We start from the raw sequence: 25,053 nt of genomic DNA, 5'->3' as shown, positions 1-25,053 counted from the left end.
AGGCGAGGCTGTGGCGTGGCTCCCATGCGTGGCACTGCAGGGACTGTGATCAGGGACAGCATGAAGCCAGCATCCCAATGGGACCATCCTCCCCTGCCCTGGTGTACAGGAGCATTGGGAGCAGCAGCAAAGGCACTTGCACAGAACTGAGCCCAGCAGAGCATCCCCTACTCAGATGACTCGGCTTCCAGGGAGGGTTGTCTATCACTGTTTTCCATTATTTTTGGTTGGGAAATGTTAGCCCTGGGAGCTACCTCACCACACTGCCTTTGTTTCTTGACTATCATGTGGGCAACATGCAGGAATGATCATCCTATTGCCTTTGTCTGGAAAAACAACATGGACACAACCACAGGAAGTGTTCACCGCCACCTTTGTTCTTGTTCCTGGTGGTGAATACCTTTCTGTGGGTAAAACACTGTCTCTTTTTGTATTGTACTGTGGGTGTCTTATTCCATCATTTCGTGTTTCAGTAAGTTGTTATCTCTTCCCATATCTCTCCTCTTTTGTCCCTCCTTTACTGGAAGGGGCAGGGGCTGGGGTGTGGCTTGTTTGGAGTTAAATTTCCTGCTGGTGTTAAAATCAGCACATGCACCAACAGCATTGTCAGGTACCAACATTTCACATCATCTGTTAATACGAAGCAAAGTCTTGATTTCTACACAAAATGAAAGAACTACAGTAGGTTTCCAAAAGATACCTGTCACAGAAATGGGAACAGGGATACAATTGTATTTTAAGGATTCTGTACAGAGTTACATAGAAAAATATTTTTAGATATTTTCAAAACAAAGGAAATGCTATTAACTTCTTAAGACTATTCTCAGTAACAAAACTAAAACCCTGGACCTGGAGTGGCTTATGCTTGGATGAGCACACCACTATTACTGTTGTGCTGTAATTCTGGAAATGTACATTCAACAGAACTACCACCTCCAGGACATAACAGCAGCACCAAAGTGTGTCATATGTTCAGTATTCTTAAATTATTTTCTCCAAGCAGAATGCGCCAATGAGCAAAACTCACACGCTTGGGACAGAGATTTTTCCTCAGTTGTTAAAACAAGTCTTGCTTTTGCCAGACTTTACATGGAGTCTGGAAAGTCACAGGGAACTCAATTGATTCCACTGTGACCATTCCACATTCCAGTCACCCAGAGGCACACATACCTGCATCTGAGTGAGTCTCTCTTCCATCACTTCCTTGGGTTTTCAGGTAAGGAACTTAAGGAAAAGATCATCTGATAAAGCAAATAACGTGAAATTAAACAGAATCCACAATTCTTTTTTCTTGCATCTATTGAACAGAAAAATGAACATATAAACAAACCAACCCTGCAGTTTTGTGAAAACACATCCGATGTTGACTTTTCCTTGCATCACCCACTCAGGGCAGCTAGGCTGCAGACAGTAATCTGCAGGAGAGAGGCAGGGGATCCTCTCTGCTTAAGTGTTTCTAGTGTCTTCTAGAGCTGCTGGGAGCAGAGATTTCCCTGGATTGGACATAGCTCTGGTACAAACAGTTGTCACCTGAACAGGGAGGGCTTCCTGGAGGGTTAGAGGCAGGTGCCCTGGTGCACACATGGAAGTGAGCTAAGAGGACTCAACGAGGTGTCTTCAGTGTCAGATGCTACTGCCTTTATATTGCCTCTTGAACTGCAGGGCTTAGTGAAAACCCCTACCAAATAGCAAATTCTGATCTCTCTTCAGAGTCAGAGAGTGCTCCGGTTCCAGTTTTGTCTGTTCCCACTTACCCACTATACCATACTACCAGAAACAGCTATTCCATATTCCACAGGGAATCAAGAGGAGCTGAATTTAAGGAGTTCTGAAAAACACACAACCAATCATCCCATAGCACAGTAAATTACCAGATAGAAACAAACACTGTTGGACAGCTTAGAAAAACATGTTTTCTATTTATTTAAAAATAAGTTTGTAGTTACTACATTGCAGTGACAGTAATTCTTACACATACATTCTAGTTTGTATAAAAGGATTCAAAGTATTATGCATCAAAACTAACATAGAAAGTGTCCACATAACAGTAAAGAAATTTCCAATCCATATGTACAAAAAGAAAGGGCACTGTTATCCTGGTGAGATACTTCAGGTTATATATAACATGATAATCTAGATTTCTGGAAGGAAAAAAGCCTTGATAAAGCTAAAGAATTATAGTTTTCAAAACTGTTACTCATTACATACAACAGATTTGTGTTTTACATAATTCTGTACAAAATAAGTGTAATTTTTAATCTGAAAATCTGTCAGTTTTAAAATTAACCTTTCTAGGTAATTTACTTGAAGTTGAGCTCCATTCTATACATATTGAAACATTATGACAGAATTTAATTCACGCATGATCATTATCCAGTTGTCCACCACACTTCTGCAGTTTTAGTATGGTCCAAAAATGTAACTTCTGTATGGTCTCAATGCATTAGCAAACCAACCTGCACAGTTGTAAGCACAAAACAGTACATGTACATCACACAGTACATGACAGGTACTTCTATTTCTTTCTACTCCTAATTTGTGTGACCTCATTCTTTGTTCTTTCAGTGTAGAAATTCATAGTATAGTACTACTTTCCCTCCCTAAAATGTATTGTTTGTATTATTTGAAGTGAATTTCCTGATGTATTTATCTGCATTAAAAAGGACCCAAATGACTACTTGTCTCACTACTTATCTCCTAAAAGCTAAATTTATTCACCCTTATTTTATTGCAGCGTATAAGGTTTCTTTCTAGAGTGCCTTGAGGCTGTTAGAACCTTGGGAAAAGGCGGGGGAGGTGGTGAGGGGGAAGCAGCTAATCACCTTTTTCTGCAATTTAAGATGTCTTTTAATCTGTCTTCCTGGCATGTTTCCTTCTCTAACACACTGTAAAAGTGACATGGCGAATTCCCGCATTAAATCCAGCAGAAACACAAGAGCACCTGGAGGTTAGCTCTGGTCTAAATGCTACCTGCTGATTTCCCCCAGACATCATAAAAGTCAGCAAGCTGTATTCACAATTCAAAAACAAGAAGCTATGTAAGCTGTCAATGCCAGATTTGTTATTTGAAACACATTGTCAAGCCTTGACCAGATTTATGAAATGTAATACACTTTCCTCTGCATACGAAAAAACAAGTATATACAGGAATTTACAGCAGAAAACTAACAGCCCTTTTATCAGTTGAATATCTAGGTCCCCTTGGAAACCAAACTGGTACAAGAACTTCAGGGATAAAAGAAAATATATACTCATTTTACACAGTTCATTTGTCTTCATTTAGGTCGTAAACAGAAAATGAGCTTTTGCTGTTTCTAGGTGAGGTTTCAAAACCCTCTACCTTTTCTATCACAGCACTGTAGCAGAGTTATAATTAAAGATTTTATAACACTGTTAAAAAAACGCTAAAAGAAAAACGTTTGACAATCTACTTTTGTTGACAGTCAACAAAAACATACTATTTTAGAATAAGGTAAGGACTCGGGACACAGTGTAAATATTGTGGTATGGGTATATTTTAATTGACCAGTGATGTTAAAATTACCTCAGCAAGATTCACATGCTACAAATAAAATGTGAATATTGATGAAAGTGAGTTTAAAAACCTCTCACCTCCAATCTACTATATAAATACAGGGTGAAAGGGGTCCCATCCAGTTAAGCCTATTGCTTTTATAGAACCAATCAACTATTTAACATGTGCCTAAATTCAAATTACACACTAAAGCATTTACTTGTAGTCCTTGATCCAACAAATGTGAGCAAAATATTTTAAAATGCAGTGCAAAAATCCTAACAAGCTTGAAATTACTGAATGGACAGACTATTTTTTGTGTTGCATGTAGTCCTTTTTTTGGTAAGACAAAAGCCTCTGGCACAGAATTGGTACTTAAAAATATTTGTACAGCAGTATAGTGAATAAACTGTCTCTACACTACAATTTATTTTTTAATAGATATTAATATCTATACGTGCTGCATCAGGGTCCTTCATCAATTAATAGCTTTACAAATATTAAGCCATAGTAATATTTAACTCAACCAACTCAATCTTACAAGTCTATCAACAAACTGATCACAGGTACAAACTGGACACTGTACAAATAAACATCTGTAAATCTTTATCACAGCAGTCGAATCACTGGAGGAAGACATTTCTCTGTGAAGTTGCATCACTGGTCACTGCTGAGTGACAAAGAGCTCTAGTTCAATATTGACAATAATAATGAACACTACAGTGGTAAGATTTCAGTTCAGTTCCCAGAGAACACACTAACAACAGAAACAGAGTGGTAAAGAGTTGTTAAGTATGAAGGCACAGGCACAATGATTCCTGTTAAACATTTAGAGCACACATATGACAGAAGCAGAAGTATTTCCTCACTGGCAATTAACACACTGTTATCCAGGTACCACTCAGCAGCAAATACCAATTTTAACGTTTCCCAGTATAGCATAGAAGTACCAGAACAGTATCCTCATATCTATGTCAAATATAAACGAATTTAATGAATAAAACTGAGTTAATTGCTGCCAGGTCATTTGCATGTATGTGGCTATGAAGCTATGTTATTTACAATGCAAATGTAAAACAGTCACATGAGGTTTTGATACTCAATTTTCTGAACCAGTTGTTAGGTACTTGAGATGGCATTATAAAACATGCATAACTATAGATCTTAAATTATTTCAGAACACTGACCAATAATTTATTGCTCACATTTAAAAATCTAAGACTCTGTAATCAAAAGCTCTTTTTCTGTATTGATACAGTATCTCACAACCACCTCAAATAATAAGTTTTTCCCCAACCAAAATACAGTCTGATGGTGACTAAAGTCTCATAAAGTTTGCAACCTAGTGAAATTAAATTATAAGAAATATAAATTTTAAATAAATCTGGTATTGATTTCTAATAAATGTTTAGCATTGCTTCTATAAAAAATTGACCCAAATTATCAACAGTTTATTTTTAAAGGAAAAACATTAATGTGTCTAATAAGAATCAAAAAGTTACTGGCTAAAGTCACCAATATTACTGGGTGGGAAGCAGTACCCATGTTCTGCAGGTAAGGCCTTCTACCCTTGTAAAATTAAGATGCACACTCCTCTCCCTGCTGTTAAGGGAACACAGATTATTTCAGTCTCCAAAACTTACACACAAGGTATCTTTGATATATAAATATATACATAAACATGCCATATAAAACATTATTACAAACGGAGTAAATACAGAAGATGAATTTTAGATATAATCTATTTTATATATTACAATGCAGATAACATCAGGAAATTACACATTTTCAAATGATTGCCTTCATCAGTGAGATTAGACAAAATTAACAAGTAGGATCAATCAGTTTTGAATTGTGAAGCTGTATTGCAACTGTACAAACGTAGCTTGTTATTTTACCACATGTTTAGTGACTCCATTTTAATCAGATGATAAAGAAATACTTGTTAGAACAAATAAATACACCAACAAATCAAATGCAAACTAATCCCTGGCCCCAAATTGAAATCCATAACAATTCACAGAGAGTCTGGAAAATATCTCAGCCATTTTTTGTAGCAAAATGAACTACCTAAAATTAGGTATGGTGGATACTCGTCTGCTATCCACAGTAGTATATTTATATTACTCTTGGTGGAAAATACCAATATTCTTTCTTCAAACTTTTAGGCCTTTTTTTTTTGTAAGAAAATAAAGTGTGAAGAATCAGGCCTCGAATACATATACAGAATCTGTGCAAATTTAAGATCTTAATTCTGCATGTCTTCCAGACATTGCAGAGGATGTGTAAAAACAAAAAAAGTATAACCAGAAAATTTTGGTTACATTTTTGTACCATACCAGATCTCAGTAAATACCATTACTTATGTATTTTTTTCCTTGAAACTGGACAATACTTTTTTTAAGTGATAGAAAATGGTATTAAGGTTTGTTTGTAAAGGTATAAAATAACTAAATGTACCATAAACAAATAAATAACTGCTTTTCTTTTCCAGAGCAGTACATATAACAATACATTCCCCTAAGTCATATAGTTATCATTTACAATAGACAACTTAATTTTAGTAAGGATGCAAGAAATAATAGAATACAAGGCACAATCATTAAATGGAATTTTTCTTTAGGGTGTATGTTGACGCATGTCAGCGTGATATACCATAAAAAGTGCAGAAAAACACAATGTGCAATGAGACCACTGTATAAAACATGATTGCATAAAAAGTGATTTGGCCTTTTAACCCTAATAATTGAAAATAACCAATCTTCCCCTTAAAATTAAACTATAAAGTATGACATTTAAAATTTTCAATTCTAGTGCTATCTAAAAAATCCTGAAAAAAATTTATACCTGGGTAATATTTTAGACATAGGTGTTTATGTATATATTAATATATACACATACACTATTCTTTGTAGGTCATTTCAGCCTCTCAAGCATGTCTAAAGTTGTAGAAACAACAATCAATCTGGATCAGAAAGTAAACATCATAATTCCATACCTGTCCTGTAATTTCCTTGAATCCTTTAACCAATTATACATTTAGACTAAAACATCTCTGTCAAAGGACCCCACCAGTGCATTATTTTCTACCAGAAGTACCAAAAAGGATACATTTCAGAACAATGTTAACAACTTACTATTTAAAACAAGACACAGCTTTTATCACTGCAAATGGTATGCTGTACTGACACTCAAAAAGAAAAAAAGGTTTTCCACTGCACTGATTCTCAGTCTTTGGCACAATAAACAGAGATTTAGTGATTGATACAAGAATCAAGGTCTGAAAAATTAGACATTAGTCAAACTTTTTCCAATGTGGATATATATATTTGTGATTACATTTTTGCTATGTTTGGCAGAACTTGGATAAACAATGGCCTGTGCTAGGCTTCTTTTGCAGCTGAACATTCCATCACAACTGAAATTAAACTTTTTCAGATTAGCAAAGTTTGGTATTTTATTATTTAATAGAAATGCAAGTGAATTTACTGCCACTTTTTGCCAAAGTCTGCCTTCCTAGGCGACTTGATTTTACAATCCAAGTGTACCTTGCTTGGTCAAAAATAGATTTCTGTTTTCAATTTGTGGCAATTAAAAGTTCTATTACCTTTTTTCAATTGTGTAGAGATATTACATACTACTTGAGCAGAGTAGCTCTGAACTCTGTACGTCAGTCAGAAATTGCTTCAATTATTCTCAACTGTGAACAAAATGACTGTTGAAATGTATAACCTATTTGGAGGGTAATAAATAGCAAAAGTTTAAAATATATATTTCTTTCAAAGAATGTTCTTTCAGTTTATCATTTTGCTAAATTTTTCTCCTCAAATCAGAACATACTCTTCTAACCCATAATAGCAGCAGGGAAGCAGAAGTTCTGCTGTTCCTTAACTGTACCTGCTTCATAGCATTCTGAAGTAAAACCCTTGGTAAAAATTACCAACCAATTAAATTAGCTTTTGCTTTTTCAGTCAACTTTCGGACTCTGCCTCTGCTTGAAGTTCCAAAAGTTAAGGAGGTGTCTTCAAACAATAGCTGCCTTTGCTCTTCCTCAGAGTCATCTTCATTGTAAAAGGCTGTCCTCCTACCCTGGTTTCTAGTTCTCATGTGAGGTTCAGAATCTTTAAGGTCTTCAGAACCCTCCTCCATAGGCTCGTGTGTCTTTTTCCTCCTGCTTCTTGTTTGCATTTTAACATTTGCAGGAGCTAAGAGGTCTGAGCCTGGCTGGCGACTCTTTATCTTCCTTTTTGGCTTTCTACCCCCTCGGCCTTTTCTTTGTAACAAGTCTTCCTTCACATTATTTTCAGAAAGAGAATTGCATGCAGTAGAAACAGAGGCTTCCTCTGGTATATCCCTTGTGGTCTGGATTGTATTCTGCTCTGCAACCTTTTGCTGTTCAACAGTTTGTAGCTTTTTTGGTTTCCTGCCTCTTTTCTTGTGCACCACCACTTCACAGCTACTGTTATTAGTCTCCACCTTGGGCTTACGTCCAGGACCTCTTTTAACTGGAGGTTTCAAAGGCTGTCCTCCATGTCCATTTACCTGAATGCTTCCTGATGCCAAAGCATTATTCTTGCAATCTGCTGTAAAGAAATGGTACAGAAATGTACACGTCACATAACAGACTTGCATTTACATTCATTTTCACACTGCCTTAATAAAACTCTTACTAAAATATCTGAATGGATTCACAGTGATTGCCAATCTGTCAAAATCTAAGAAACCCAAAGTTGAGCTCAGAGAGTTTCATTCTACAATGGAATGAGGATTAACTTCTAGTTGGATTTAGCACATGGTAGCTGCAAGGAAAAAAAACCCCAAGAAACAAAAAAAGCCAGGAAAAATGTGGGGCCGGGGGGAAAGAAGGGAAAAAAGGGAAGAGCTGAAGGGTTTTTCTCAAATGATACAACACCAGTGGACAGAACTCCTGTTTTGTATCTGCAACAGCAAAAGGTTTCTCAAGAAGCATTGGGAATGGTGCAAGGATTGGGAATGCTGCACAGTAAGTCATCTCTGGAGAAATAAAGATTTTCTTTCAACCTGAGGTACCATCTTTTGTATCAAATTTGTACAGATTTCTCACACTAACAGACAGTAGAATGTACTTGCTTGGAGAGGTATGTACTTGCTTTTACAGGGTATGAGTTTTCATTATGTGAGGGGTAATCAACTTTTTCAGAGGGGCACGTCACTGGACCTCTTAGAAAGATGTTCTGACACCACACCCTTGCCTAAAATATGGCCAAGAACAGGCTCATAGCCAGCATGGTAGTTCCTGCAGCCCTTTCATGAAACACCCACACACAGCTTCTGCTGTGTTTGAATGTGCACCATCGTGCACTAAAAGCACAGGCCTCCTCTGTCCTATGGGTGGATGTAAGGAGACAGGACCATGTCAACAACATTCAGAAATCCCTGACATCCCATCCTGTAACAGCTGCATATTGAGCCATGCAATGTGGGAACAGCTGGGGCCCTTGTGAGAAAGCTTACAAGCAATGGACAGATGATTTCACTTATCAGACCAAGAGCTACTTTTTCAGAAGCATGGATGAATAAGAAAAAACTCCTAGGGGAGAGGACTACAAGGAGTAGGCAGATTAATTAGATGGGACCCAATTTGCAGACTACTGTGTCCCCATTTTCAAGAAAAGATGTTTAGTGGATCTACCTGCTTCAAGCATCTTATGAACAGTTCAAAGCTCATTCATAAACAGGAAAGCTTTCTGACTAGGAGATCTTATTTCAGCCTCCACAGAAGCTTTGAATTTTAAGGTATTCTGACATCAAAAGACCAGGCAAGCTCACTCAGGGATTTCATGAACTAGGTCCAAGCAGGCCATTCAAATATACTAAATAGAAGCAGTAAACACTGCATAGGCTTTTTTGCTGCGCCAAAAAATGAAAGAATGAATTTGCAGCTGGGGTCCTCTGATCCTTATGCTTGCTGCTGCGCAGAATGTCATCACACTCAGTGTTACTGACCCAAATACAACCCACAGATTTAAAGTGTGACCATGCAGAAGTCTGCTTTGGAATTTAGAAACTTTTAACATGACATTTGTAATAATTTAAATTAAGGTACAAGTTTGAGATGTTAACATCTCAAAATCATCTAAACGACAGTTATCACACCACGGAAATGGTGTTAAGAGTGGTCAAAACTGTGCTAATTCATCAAGAAGGAAACTAATGGTGACTGAGTTGTTTTGTTAGATTTCCCTATTCTGCTAAATCATAATGCACTCTAATTTCCCTACTCCCAAATTACCACAACTAAAGTACAACACTACAGTCACTACATCAATAACTCTGCGGGTGGGGAGGAAGTTCCAGAGAAATTTCGTACCTTGTGGATTAACAGTGGAAGATTTTACTTTGCGCTTGATTTGCTTCTCTTTCTCAGGATTTTCTTTCGTGGAGTTATTCCTAGTGTTATGACTGTAATCAGATGGGGAAGGGTTTGATACAATATTCTGGTTCTTGGAATGTTTGGTTGAATTCTCCAGTACTAGAAGGATAAAAAGAAAAAAAAAATATCAACTTAAGTAGATTATACTACATTCAATCTTGTTGGGCTAAAATGGAATTCATGTTCTACTACAAATTATTTGACTCTTGTGATCCAAAAGGGAGAAAGCTTCCTAGATAAAATAACATAGCCTAACTTGTTCAGTTTTCCTCTGAAAAGCCTCAAAGGCCCATCAGTTTGAAAACAGAACTAGTCTTAACTGAGAGAAAGATACTAGATTTCCAAAGAGCCAGTTTTATCTTTAAAAACATGCATGGCTTAATTAATAGAAAACCAAAACCAAAAGCACCCCAACTTGCCTGACTTTCCTGACCCTGCAGTAGTATTAGGCTTTGTAATTAAAGGCTTTATAGTTAAAGGCTTTGCTCCTGAAGAAGTGGATGGTTGCTCTGTGACAGCCACATCTGTTGTCCCCCTGTTGCTTCGAGTCCGCACGAGGGAGGCGGCCTCAGCGGCTTTTCCATTCATCTGAGGCGGAGCGTGTCTCAGTGCTGTCGACCGTGCAGGTGCAGGAGATGATGAAGTGGCAGAAGTTTCTGCCTTCAGATGAGGTTTTATTAATCTCCTCTTCCTTTCAGGGCTGCAAAAGGAGTAACAATTTGTATCCTGGATGACCACCTTGTCATTTTACAGGAATAAATAAAATTAAATGCTAGTGTCTGAGATTGTGGGAGTAAAACAATCACCTCTGCATGAAGTATGTTAAAAATATGGCATTTACTGTGGAAATTCATGTAAGTTGTGAGCTTCTGGAAAGTGAATCTTTACAATAAATACTATAGTTATATGATAAAGCATGATGCCATCACTATCCTAACGATGCTGTTTTACTGTACACATTTAGCAGTTATTTGAATTTTAAGCACTTACACTAGGATAGCTCTAAGTAAAGTTTAAAACTCTTCCACATCATAGGGACTTGCATGTCAAAGCTACCATTCTGCAATATAGGGAATAGTAAAGGAAGTATTAAGAAAAAAACACACTAAGTTTTATTGTTTAGGTATGTCAAAATTTCACAGCATTTCATGAATACTGTAAAGGAATTAATGTACCTGGATCCAACACTACTGGAAACTGAGCTGCTTCTACTTCTTTTTTTCCTTCGTTTCTTTATTGTATTTCTTTTATGAAAGCGTAGGGCAGATTTATAATCTGATAAAATAGAACTTATGTGTTCTTCAAAGAAAGCAGAAAGGCGCAAGCTCATGCTGTAGATCTGAAAAAGAAAAGCCAGTAAACAAGTCTGATATTTTTTCAAAGTGTCCCTTTACTCATTTATCATCAAATAATAGCTAGAAAAGTAAAAAGTGATTAATATAGAAACGTTTTAGGGAAATTTACAATCTGCCTCAATAAATATATGCTAACCCACATGTAGGTTTGCTTTAACAATTTTCATGGTTTTGAAAAGTGTATCACAACTGAAGACGACACAGAAAAGGAAGAATTGGAAAAACGAGTCTTTCAATTGCCTTTCTAGACTGTATCACTTTTAAGTTTCAACAGAAATCACAAAGAGAGATCCTTAAGGTAATTTTGCTGTATCATACCTAGGGTCAAGAAATCTTATTTTCTGCTCTATTAGCTTGCATCCTTATATCCTATATTTGAACACCAGTCTATTCCTTTTATAGATGAATTGATACTACAAGTAAGTTGGCTGCAACAGGTACAATAAACATATTGGAATTACGTAGGTGAACTTTTTTTTTCTATCTCTACACTTGGATGATTTACAGAGACTCCCAAATTCAGTTTAGATCACAAGTAATTATTTGAGCACAGTTGCTATTCTGGAAACAGAATTAGTGACCTGTACTTTGAGGAGACACAGCACCTTGAATGAAACACAAAGACAATATTGAACCAATGCCTACTTAATGGCACACCAAACCATCTGAGCACCAGACTCAACAGGTTTGACTGCAGATTCTGCATGTGTTACTGGTGATAGCATGCAAAGGAATGTGAGTCTGATGTGCTAAGCAAAAAACAAGCTGATGACTTTAGGTTTACTGATCAAGAAAGCATCAGTGACATCAGTTTACGGTTCAAATAAGCATCATTGACATAAAGTACGATGCTAAAAATATAAGTGCATGACATAGTAATAAACATGACATCCAACCACATATTGCATGCACTGAAAGCACATAGGTTCTAGAATATTAAAACTCTTGACATAAGAACCTTCCACTTCTGAGTAAAACAAAAAAAGATAAATTTATTACTATACCAGTCTGTTTGGATGAAACGTGAAAGAAATGAAAATGTCAAAAGAATCTATAAAACTACACAAAGCTAAAGATAATGTCAGGTATGATGAGGTCAAGGACAGAAAGGAAAACCACAAAAGAATCCAGACCTGCCCCAAAAGCCCTGCCATTTGCTGGAACTGAAAGAGTAATTCTTTTATGGGTTATGGCAGCCTCAACAGAGAGTGGGCCTGTCTGCTACTGACTGGAGAGTAATCACTGATCCTGCTAGTTACCTACTAAGAAATTTGTGCCCAAGTCTTAAAACAATGAAGTCCTAATGATTAACTTGCTATTTAGAACAGCCAAACATAAAAGCTGTTAATAATTCTGGTCTTAAAACCTAACACACATTAGTAGAAGAAAAGCTACACCGAAGCCCTGAACCCATGTAAATAGGCATCCATGATGTAACTGCTATCAGACACTGCACCTACTACTAGCAGAACATGTCAGTATGAAGAGCTTTGTAAGCTGACACTGTGTAAACTGTCCTGTTTCCCAGAAGTCCTAAGAACTTCATTACAACCCACTGCACAGTCGTGAACAGCACAGAATTTCAACATCCTCATCTATCTATACTTGCATATTCCAGTTTGGGGCAACCTTCAAAGTAGAGAGGCTCCCTGGGTATTTCTTTTGAAAATCTGGTTTCTTCCCCAAAATACTGGTTAGATTTCATTATTTTACTCATAATCCTGCTTCCACAGGCCTTTTTTTCCATGTGCTTTTCTGTTTAGACCCACTTTCTAATATTTACTTTTGAAACACACATGCAGAACATCAGAACTTTTGGTATTTAAAAAGCACACATTCCTTTCTCTTCAAATATAAAGCTGTAATAGTTTCTCAGAAATATTCATATTTTAAGATCAGAAATAATTAAACTTGTTTTTTAAAAGCAATCAAATTACACTGTCTCTCTGCTTTTTCAGTCCTATATTTTTCAGAGGTAAGTGTTCTTTCAAACAACAACAATAGAAAGCAATAAAATCTTACCCTTGATCTTTTACTTGGTGTATAGGCCTTGGAATTGCTGAAAATAAGTCTCACATCTTTACATAACTCCATTGGTGACTCGTAGTTGTCAGCTTCCAGTGTTTCTCTAACAGTAGCAAAGTCCATAGGAGTGTCAATAATATCTCTATAATCCTGTTTGGAAATAGCAAAGCAATTTATTACAGTTTTTCTCCCAAGCTTTAATATATAATTTTCATTGGGATGAGTTTGATAAACCTGTTTAAGCAAAATGTCCTCTTTAAATAGGTATGGAAGACTGCTGAAGATATTTTTCCCATTTCCACTAATATACAACATAACTCCTTTGCAGACATACTCAGCAGGGTCAAGGTTAGAAGTTAACTGATAGATGATTTAATTCATTTTATAAACCTATTTACTGAAACGCCGAGCTCAGAATTTGATGTCCTAAGGGTTGCACTACTGACACACTGACATGAAGATAACAGTGATATGAAAGTGTGACTACAAGCCTTCTGGGCGGCTTAGCAGCTCAAACTTAGGACTAAGACTAATACTGTTCTCACCTATTAGCTTTAAAATATGAAGTTTGAATACTTGAGCCTGATCAGAGGCTTATCATCCTTTCTGAAACTTGAGCAGTTTCCTAAATGGAGACCCTACAATTTATGAATGTAATGAATGTCAAAAACTCCACAGGCTTAGGTAGGACCCAAGTCAAGCCAATGACAGAAATTTTTTTTCCAGACAATGGAAGAAACAGAGACATGTTCATACAAGGAAAAGCTTAAATACCAAATTTAACCAAAAAGTTTTAGTTAATCCATCAGAGCAAACAGAAGCTACAGGAGTGCCTCTGCATGTTAAACAGGCTTGCGACACCAGGAACCAGTGTGTTTCATGCCTCAGCCTAGCAGAGTGCTCTCTATCAGCTCTTTTGAGAATCTCAAATATATAGGGCCACTTGTAGTTGGCCGCAGCATAAAGTTTAGGTTACATAAAAAATAATAGTACCCAGTGGCTGCAGAAGTGCCAAGACAGATCTACTAGTGAAGTCTGAAAAAGAAGCATTTCTTTTTCCTAATTGAGACAGTTAATTTTGCCCAAGTTATTCACCCTGGAATAATATTTTACAGAATTTAAGATACAGTAGAAGGAAAGCAAGCAAGATCTTTGCTTTATTACACTAAGTTTTCATATAATCTTACTTTTAGTTTTTATACTCTGAAATGAAACCAATGATCCTTGACAACATATCACATGCAGCAACCAAATATAAGCATTTCATATATATGACCATTTTTCAGTCAGAAAAGGAAAGACATCTTAATTGCAAAAGCTGTAATTTACTTTAAAAGCTGTAATCTACTTAATAACATAAGCATCCCTGAATATAAACTATTTTCCAACAAAAGTATCTGAGAGAGCAGAGAAGTATTATTTATTTAGAAATTAGTTGAAAAAAACAGTAAACATTATTTAATAAGTGACAATGAAGTGCTGAAAAGAATTCTGTCACTACAGCTGCCTGAAGTTTCAATTGAAAGAACTAAAGAAATGGTCAAAATTAAAAAAAAACACAAACCAACCCACCACTAAACAACTGGATTATAAGCAGCCATCTTGTTCTAAAATACTCACTGGATACTCAAGAAGATCCACTGGTTGTCGAAATGGTTCAGAGTCTTCACACTGGAAAATGAGATTCAGCAGCTCCTGGCATTGCTTCTTCCATGACTGAATGTCATATGACTGAGCCCTATTACGCAACCGCCGCTTTGGCTGATGATCCTGAAATGACAATATTGCCTGGTGTATATTAAATAAACTAGCTGCTTTTACAAAATCTAATGGAAGAGTTACCCGACAGGATATAAATGAATTCACAACATGCAGCAGCACAGACAGAAATACTTTTACATTGAACAGTTCAGTAGAACAACACATCACTAAGTTCAAAACTTTCAAAATGCTGACATTACACAATACTAGACATATTTAAAAATTTAAAAACATTTACCTTTCTTTTTCTAGTGGAAGTACCCGGCACATTTGTGTCTTTCTCTTCTTCCTTTGAGCAAGATAATGAGTCGCATAAAAAGGTTAAAAAATATAAGCATATATGAGTAGGCGAGTTCTTTTATATTTTAAACTTATAATTTGATTCTTTACAGTCCTACCCCTGTCCCTCTGAGAAGCATTTCATATGACTGTCAATTTTGAGAACCTCTCAGAAATCTAAGCAGCATCTTCCAGCAAACTATTAAAGCTCTCTGCACGAAAGGAAGAGAGGAGGCTGGATTTTCATCCAGTTTCCCAGCTGACAAGAAGAAACGTTGTACTGACAGAAAAGTATACTCCACTTCCCAGCAGTGACTGAAAGCAGTACTTTGGTCCTGCACAGGACAGACAGCAGTCTGGTTTCTCCAGTGTATCAATGCCAATGCCCAATACACAACCACTTACCTCATCAGAGTCAGACAACACTTTCTTCTTCATTGCGTTGTATAATGGAATTATGTCATAGCAGCTCTGGTCTCTGTAAAAAGAAACACAAGCTAACATTTATTTTCTATCACCTGTGGAAACAACTGTAATTTGCTTAGGAAAAGCAAAATATTTATCAAGCCGTCTCCAAATAAATTGAGAATGTGTTTAGTGCTATATGAATACCAAGAGAATTGAAGTAATAAGTCAAGCTTTTTCAAATCATAATCCTTTACCATGCATTTGCCAGCATCAGAAAAATCTAATCCTGTACTATATAAAAGGTTTCAGGCTCGCAGGTTTTTAAGGAGCATTACAGTAAATTTATTGTACAAAAGTGCAACTTAATAATTTAATTTAGCACTCACAATGTATGACATTTGAAATGCACGTATAGAAGGACCTGTTTACACACTGTTATTGTGTAAACCTGCATAATGAAATCAGCAAAACACGCTGATTCTCAATTCTTGATTAACAGGTAAAGCTCCTTACAAAAGAAAGCTCAAAGGTATTCTACTATGTAGCAATACAAACCACCGGGAAGAAAAGTGGTTTGTAACACTTTTACCACTCAGCAACTTCACACGGAATCAGAATCCCTAATACAGGCTACTGCCATTACCACTAGAACAGCTGTGTGTGAGAGAAGGTAAAAAAAGATAAACTAACTGCAAAATCCACTGCCCATCTTCAGCCCTTTAAGATACTTGGGTGATGTAAGAAACTAAGACATATATTCTCAGAGGCATCCAGATATTTCATTCTCGTTACAACCATAGGCTTTACTTCCCATTGTCTAGGCCTTCTACCTTACAGTTACAACCATAAAGCCTGGGCTTTACATCAATTGCTAGTTCACTTAAATTAGTATATTAATAGAGTCAAGCTATAGCCCATTATTAAATAAGAATATCCAAGAATATCCACTAATTTAACTAAGCCAATTAAAAACATACACTTTGAAAAACTCTGAGCTACATACAGTTTGAAAAACTCTGAGCTGCTTAATTAATCAGAAAAAAAACCATGTAGGACAAAGATGTTAAAGAATAAAATTAGTAACAGAAAAGCCCTTTAGATATGTATCTGTTCCTAATGGTATATACTTCACTAAAACTTTTAATGTCTAAAGCAGTTAAGTGTTTTACATTCTCCAGCAAATATCAGAAATCACAGGCACTAGAGAAATTTAAGATTTATTTATGGACTCAAAGTCCTAGATTTCCAAATTCTAAACAGAGTTCTAATGTTTTTTAAGAACACACAAAATAAAAAAGAACTAGTTTAAATTTAACACTGACAAATGAAATCACTAAAAATATCACAACTTTTGTTAAACTAATGAAGTATCTCGCTGTGTCTGCAAAGTGGAAACAGCAGCGCTCACTGTGTACGAGCAAACCAAGGCTGTGGGCACAGTAACTTCTTACAAACTTCAGCTCTGTAGATGTGTCAACTGAATGAAAAAGCTTAAATATTTGTCATTGAGTTTGTCTGTGGATAATAACAGAATGTTTGAAAGACAGCTACAACTTCAGTTGACTACAAAGCCTTTTAATTTTTACTTTGCATACATATAAAACATCATTTTCAAACCTATTATAAATTGTAGTCTAGATTTCAGATTTATGCTAACATAGCCAGTATTCAACCTCAAAATTAGAACTCCTAACTTACCAATGAATATATCTGTATCTCCATGAAGACCTGTAACTCCATGAACTCAAACCCATTTTTATCATTTAGGAGAAAGTCTCTCAAAATAAAATGCCATGCCAATCTATGCCTTTCAATGTATTACAAAACTTGTTTTGCGAACTTATGAATTCTTTGTCAACATAAGCTCTATTCTTTTCTGCCCCAACAGCAGACAACAGGTTTAAAGTGCAGAACTATCTTACTTTAAAATTCCGATCTAAAAAGGCTCTTGCCTTGGTAAGAGATAGGAATAACAACAGACCTACTAAGCAACTCACTTTATGAAGTGTAGCAGAAGATCTGTGACAAATTTGGCAGATTTGACAATAGGACTTCCAGGTTCATTAAATGTGCGAGTATTGTGTTCGATGTACCGCACTTCCCACATTAATGAAGAAAGGCGCCTGTATTAAAACAGTTGGCAGGAAAGAAAAGGAAAAAGAAATAAGGACAATTTCTAGCAATATATATGAACAGGGGAAAAAACCTTACAGCCCTCTTCTCATTCACCATCGTTTTCCCTTATATCAGAAAATGTGCACTTCAGATATGCTGCCCTGAGTGACCAGCAGCAGGCAGCTTCCTCTGGCTTCCCATTCTTATGTTATATTCTGTGGTAATCTATACAAATGGCTTTAAGAACATACAGTTGAGTTTTCCCTCAGGAAAACTCAGCTATGACACCAGCTTTTATTTTTCCTTTATGATATATATAACCCATCCTACATGGCCTTTGAACTCAGTTAAGAATTAACAAAATAGTAAAAAAAATGTTTTACTATTTTGTAATGTTTCTGACAGACAACAATCAAATTTCCCCTGATTTAATAACCTAACTACAGAATAGTCACATTATAAAAAATTATGCACAAAAGCAGAATAACTGAAAAAAATAAATCAAAATATAAAAAAGATAAAATAAGAAGATAGTAATGACTGATGGCACAAAAGTTACAGTTTTAAGGTAAACCTCATGAAAACCCACCAAAAATCAAAAGTGATCTGAACAATCCACTAAATATATATATATATAAATCGCTGCAAAGTGCAACAGTGTGGTTGCTTATTACCTAACTAGGCCACAGCAATATTACAAACTAAAAAAGCCCATTTATTGAAGGTGTGTTGATTACAAAAAATAAATGCTTTTTCTTTTGACAAGAGAAACAAAATCCAGCAAAAAGTTCTCTCTATCTGACAGCAAAGCAGTGCATTATAGAAGAGAAAGCTGGATTACCTCATATGACACAATAAACATGGAATTCAATATTGCAATAGAATGATAAAAAACAGAGGTGCTATTTTGAAAATGAAAAAGCAAATTTAAGTTAGAATTCAATCTTCATTTAGCATGTGTAAAGGATTAAAAATGAATTTTGAAATTCGGCCCAAAACAAAATCCTATCCATATTTATTCAAAAGAAACTAAAGCGACATTGATTTTAAAACAAGAAATAGAACAAAAACTCAAGGAAACTGAAGTAATTTAAAAAACTATCCTCCGGTATAGATATTTACTTAAAAAAAAAAAAAAAAAAAGAAAAAACCCATAGCAGTTGAAATCACAGTTTAAGAAAATATCAAAACAGTATCAAAAAGTATAAACTTTTTTTGTTGTTGTACAACAACTCAGAAGTTCAACACCAATAATTCAAGAAGTCAGATTCTGTGTAGCTGTTTAAGTGATACAAGAATATTTTTTAAAGCACGTCAGGACAAAAAAAAACCACTTGAGATTTTTCTAAGGTCTCTCTTACAAAATTTTGAAAGTACTTTAAAAATTATTAAGTGGAAACTTTATCTTTGGACTAAAAGTCACTTTACTAATCCTGCAATTTGAATCTCACATGGAACAAGCCATTTACATAATCAGGAATTTGAATGCCATGTCATTCTAAAATACATTTTGGAGATGTTCAATCCTTTGTTGAGTTTTAGGAAACTGAAACCTAGATCAAGGATAGAAGATGAAAGGAAATAAAAGCACACACCTGTACCCACCTCCTAGTTTGGTATGACAAGACAAAGAGCTACCAAAAATACAGCTGCTGGTAGATCACAGCAGAACTGGGAATTGGGTCTAACCTGTAAAATCTGCTTTCCAGTCTTTGCTTGATGGTACTGAGGTCTGTGGGATATGCCACAACAGTGCAATACATTGGGTAAGCCTGAAGATCCACTGGTGCCACAAATGCAGAAGCAATATCTAGATGAAAAAAAAAAACAAAAACAAGCAAACCACAAAACCCCCAAGTGTTACATACCACAAAGTTCCGTAGCAGTTTTGAGATTCACCCCCCTGCAACATAAGCTATTTCTTCATGTTTGAAATGCACAGCAGTTTCCCAGAAATAACAGTAACTAGATATTCCAAATGATTTCTGATATTCTATTTAGAGTGCTTTCTGAGGTTGTGCTGTGCATCCCACTGCTGCAGTGACTGGGTGCCCATCATGTTATGCATGAAGCACCACACTCCCCAAAGGCATAGCAAGTGCACGTTTGAAATATATGCATTTGAAAAGTATAAAAATTATACACAGATGAAGGCATGCAATTCAGTATCATTATTTATAGCACAGGCTCGTTTCATTTCACTTTATATCGCCACTCTCACATCTTTAAACAAAGCAACACATTAAATTCCTGCCATAAAACTACAGTGCTATTTCAGCCTCTAAGATGTGGGTAAAATTCACGCTCAAAGTAAACAGAAACATGCTCTCCTGTCCCTACCTAAAAGCAAAGAAGCCTTCAAAATCAATCCAATATAGTGCTAGAGGACTGCTGAGCAATTTAAATTTGTGTACCTAAACAACCTTGCTTTTTCCCTCCTGTACTTAGGATCATCATGAGGGCTTAGACACATCATTCTAACATCTTTTATCTCAAGGAAAAAATACTGCAATACAAAACCATAAAATCACCTTTAAAAGTATCAAAAGTCTTTAAAAACAGAAAATATGCTGCTGCTAAAAAGACTGCTCTTCTTAAAGCTGTTTACTTACTTTTGTGAATGTTCTAGTAACTGCTACTTTGTACCAATATGCACCACACCTGCTATAGCCAAATCCCAAACTGAGTGCTCTACCATACACCATAATGCAATATATATAATGATGGCACAGCAAAAACAACTCAAATATCATTTCCTCTGAGTTTTAGGGTTTTTCAACAGAAATCTCTAACTTGTTCTACTACACTGTACAGATAAATCCTTTGTTTAGGAAGCAAAGGGAGGCTTATGCAATGTGTCATCAAAGAAACCATATGGAATATACAGGTAATCAGAATTATTTCAAGAGTTGAGAGGTTTTTGGCTTTTTTTGAAACACAGATCTTACTTTGCATTAAGTACTTCAAAAATCAGTTAAATAAAGTATCTGTGACTTTTATATTTAATGCATGACCACTGTTAGCCCAAAACCTACAACTGCTGATTGAACATCTTTTGGTCCCCATAAAGACATACAGAAGACTTATAATTCAAGCTGTATTTACTGACGGATCTCCATCCAGACATCCATCTATGATCAGGTAAATTTTGCAGCAATGTGTTAAACATTTTAACAGTTACTTTTTCAGAAGCTGCCTGTAAAGAAAAATTGCTCTGCAACTAAATAGCAAGTAGCTTTCCTAAGGTAAATCAATTACTTTTCCCTCAACATTTTACATAATTAAGGAAATGTGGGGAAGAAATCAGGAGTTAGCAAAGGCTAATACAGGGAAAATCCACGCATAGATATTCATTATCTAAGTAAATCTATGCTTTTTTCCCTCCTCCCCCATCTGTCCATAATCTAGTTAATATTCACTTAATCATAAAGGTTTTAATTTTAACCCAAACATGAGATTCTGGTAGCTAAAGTTAAAAATCAAGTAACTTGCTTTTAACATATAAAACCCAAACCCCTAGCACTTGTCAAATTGTCTACCAAAAAACAACAGTTACCTTGGGAAACAGAAAAAAAATGTAGGTCTCATAAGTACTCACTATAAAAAAAACTTCAAAAATGTTCAATAAGAAAGTTTTGTTGTGTATTTTATCACATTCATTTTGGTAATTTCAGAAGTGCTCAAGATCATAGTCTGAAAAACAAACTACAAACATTTCCCATAATATTCAGATTTTACCTAGAGTCATAAGCTGGTTTATCCCTGCAATAATTCTGTCACACTCCTCATCTCGGGCCCTGGAACCCCACTCTCCATCCAAAGGTTTGTAGAGCAGCGTTCTACGTTCATCGTCAGTTAAAGGAACACTAGTTCCCAGTTCTTCTGGAAATACAGCTGGAACATAATATGAAAATTACATAAAACATAAATGTTTGTATCTTGTGTAATACATATACTTGTAAATCAAAGATACCATGAAATCATTTTTATAAATGCACAGCTCTTGATTTACTCAAAGACATTTTGGATGTATCCAATATACTTTCTGTATATTATTCTGTGTTATATTTAAATCCTTACAATGCAGTTTGGTGTAGAGGTCCTCCCCGAAGATTTATCCTCTTTCAAATACTAATTGTAAAATTTATTTTAGAACCGACTAAGAAATTTATTTATCACAGTTAAAACTTGTATTTTGGTTTTGGAGTTATTCTGTGTTTAAAGGCCAATATTTTTAGTAATATTTTGGTAAGGAATGGTGGATGATTTCCAGATAGTTTAAGATAACTTTGACATTCTCCAGGTAGTGGTTCTACATTGCCACAGTTTTGAGGTCAAATGCTAAAATGACAGCTCCTGAGTATGCAAATTTATAATAGTCTTATCACCTTAGCATCCTTGAGGACGTACCAGTTTTGACAATTTATACTGTAACAGCAGATTTTTAAAGTATGATGTTAAGCAGTCCTCTTAACAATTTTTAACAAAAGTTGATATTTGTGAATATAGCAAAAAATCAGATTCAGGTTTAGTTATCTTAATCAGTATTATCTGAAAATTATTTTTCCTTTCCTAAGACAACAGGAATTGGCCTCTACTAAAAAGGAAACAGGGGCAGTCTATTTTAATTATTTATTTTAATCATATTATCACTCTAACACCTGCCTTTTACTTATGATAAAGAGGTACCCATTAAAAGAAGGATTGAACCAAAATAAAAAGTTTAAATGAACACAATTACAATTAAAATAATTAAGAATTATTTATACTTACTTTTGAGAGACAATATTATCAAATGTTTCATGGAAAACACAAGGAAAAATGCTGATTCTACTTTGCTTTTTAACCAGAGTTCTGTGAAGTCTTAGAAAAACCCAAGCAACCAACCAACAAACTGAACATGTGAATAGTTCCCATGCTATGCTGTCCACCCTGCAGCCTGTGTATCTGCTACACGTGCTGGGCCACAGGGAGAGGAAAATGCTGCTATTACCAAACTCTCTCACAGGCACAGTTTCATCTGCAGTGCACTGAATATCTGCAGAAATGCTGGCATATCTTAAGGCAGCAGTTTCCTCAAGCTGACCTAGGGCATAGGTTTATCTTCCTAATTGTACAAAGAGTTAAGTTTAACCGTACATTATCTATAGCAATTTTTGTATTATTTCTATTTTCAACATCACTCAGTTTATCTAGCATGGCTGTTTTTTCCCAGTTCTTTTATCTTGATTCCCTTTTAGTTTATTAATTGATTTAAAGATATTCTTTAAATGCAACTGCTTTGTGGGCCTTCTTCCCCCTCCCTCCAAAAAACAGGATTGTTTATGTAAAGCCATATAACATTTTTTTTCTTCTTAAAATACATTTGTAAAGCAAATAATATTAATAAGGTAACATACCATTACTTGGTATCAGCTCCATGTCCCAAGGGCTCATCTTCTCAGTATCACCATTGTCCCAGCTTAAAAATAACCACACTTAAATTATACACTAATATTGCTTCAACAATGTAATTGTTTAATGTTTGTAACAAAACTTTAATTTATACACCACAGAATATTAAAATAAACTGGTACAGTGAAATGCATGACTGAATTTAATGAAAGTAAGTTTCTCAGTCAGTACTTCAAATGAAGGAACGAATTAACATAAAAAAGATTGAAGATAAATTTGCTAACCAGACATTGTAGCACTGAAATAAGCTATCAGGATAATCAGGTTGAAGAGGTTCCTGGCTTTCAATTGTTCCAAACCACCAAGCATCATCTATCACTGACCTGAAACGATCACCTAGGTAAGAACAAAAAATAATTTCATCAATATAAGGCATGTACCCTCCCAGAAAAGCAGGTGTAGATATATCTGGCTTGATTCTGAATACAGAAATTCTTCTAAACATTTACAGCCTCAGCAGGCAAGCATGAGTCAGTGCTCAGTTAAAAACTAAACAAATTATTACATTCTTTTTGAAGATTGTTTTTTAACCAAAATGAAAGTTAATATGGCATTTTAGAAAAATAATGATTTGCAAACCTACCTACATATTCTTTACTTCTGAATTTATTTCTTAATTTCATATAAAAGGTGAGACATTTCAATGCTTTAAGACTCCTTTAAAGCTCAAATCTACTTACATTAAATGCTACATGCTACCTTAAAATAACTGAACACTGTGACACTTCTGTATGGGGAATATTTTACAAGCTGCTGAGCTCATCCTCCTTAGTTTCTGAAGTGCTTTTTCAGCAATGCAAATGTAACTCAAGAGGTTCATTCTCTTTACTATGCAGGCAATCTGAATGATAATAGAATAAAATTTATTAAAGCTTGCTCAAAAGGTTAGCAAAGTAATTTACTGTGACTTGCAACGGCTTCACTATCACAAAGCATTCATGCAGCTGAGAAAAAAGGTCAGAAGCATTATTAAAAAAAATTACACATGAGAATGCATGTATTACACACCATCATAAATGGTACCATTTTCTATAACACATGCCACAAAATTAAGAAACAATTTTAGTGTAGTATTCTGTTCAATATAAGAAAAAATGTAATTTAAGCTTGAGATTCCAAGAACTACACATTTTTATGTGGGACTTGAATATATGCACACTCTCAGCTGCTGCAGTATTTGTTCCATTTCAATACATCCACCCTCTGACCAAATGCTTGCTGAAGTTGTCTGAAATAATAGGAAGTAAATCTATTCTCAAAAATGGTCTGCTTCTTTACTGCATTTAAAAAAATTTTTAATTTAATGGATCACTAGTAATTCAGGACAATTATAAAACTTCTATTAATAATCCTAATTGTGCTGAATAGAAGCAAGTAAACCAGAAATACCTGAAATGCAAGATGAAAAATGTAAATAAGGGCTGATGTTTTATTTAGAAAGAATAATTTATTTTCTGAAGAGTTATAAAATTACAGTTTTCCAATACAGCCTTCCCCAGTGATCAGTTTTACAAAGAAATGTCCATAGGTACAACTAGGAGTGACTTCACTGAGCTGAACATAAAGCAGATCAAAACCACTTAAAGAGGCATATATTGGCAGTTGCTTCTAAGTTCTCAAGAGCCACAGCATTCCTACAGACAGAATGCTAAAGCAGGAAACAACATGAGTGAAAGAACCATCTCCCGAATCTCTGCTTTCCCCAGGTCCTCTGTGCTACCTCATCTATG

At 35.4% G+C, this 25,053-nt stretch overlaps 1 protein-coding gene across 3 annotated transcripts in view; it reads right to left on the bottom strand.

The window, feature by feature from the left end:
- Positions 1 to 1,899: 1,899 nt before the first annotated feature.
- Positions 1,900 to 25,053, bottom strand: part of PHIP (pleckstrin homology domain interacting protein) — a 106,692-nt gene continuing 83,538 nt past the window's right edge. For 2 of the 3 annotated variants that reach the window (XM_030944816.1, XM_030944818.1), the window contains exons 28-40: positions 23,548 to 23,659; positions 23,269 to 23,330; positions 21,608 to 21,763; positions 19,559 to 19,679; positions 17,752 to 17,877; positions 15,752 to 15,824; positions 15,306 to 15,356; positions 14,927 to 15,076; positions 13,304 to 13,456; positions 11,102 to 11,265; positions 10,346 to 10,626; positions 9,864 to 10,025; positions 1,900 to 8,097 (exon numbers count right to left, since the gene is read on the bottom strand). In XM_030944816.1, coding sequence (XP_030800676.1) covers positions 7,451 to 8,097; positions 9,864 to 10,025; positions 10,346 to 10,626; positions 11,102 to 11,265; positions 13,304 to 13,456; positions 14,927 to 15,076; positions 15,306 to 15,356; positions 15,752 to 15,824; positions 17,752 to 17,877; positions 19,559 to 19,679; positions 21,608 to 21,763; positions 23,269 to 23,330; positions 23,548 to 23,659 — 2,258 coding nt within the window. In that variant the 3' untranslated portion in view covers positions 1,900 to 7,450. The remainder of the gene's footprint in view (positions 8,098 to 9,863; positions 10,026 to 10,345; positions 10,627 to 11,101; positions 11,266 to 13,303; positions 13,457 to 14,926; positions 15,077 to 15,305; positions 15,357 to 15,751; positions 15,825 to 17,751; positions 17,878 to 19,558; positions 19,680 to 21,607; positions 21,764 to 23,268; positions 23,331 to 23,547; positions 23,660 to 25,053) is intronic. The other variant, XM_030944817.1, reaches the window with a different exon arrangement.

Source organism: Camarhynchus parvulus, chromosome 3 (genome assembly GCF_901933205.1).
Source record: "Camarhynchus parvulus chromosome 3, STF_HiC, whole genome shotgun sequence".
In the NCBI taxonomy this organism is placed as follows: Eukaryota; Metazoa; Chordata; class Aves; order Passeriformes; family Thraupidae; genus Camarhynchus; species Camarhynchus parvulus.
This window is presented reverse-complemented; position numbering and strand designations above follow the sequence as displayed.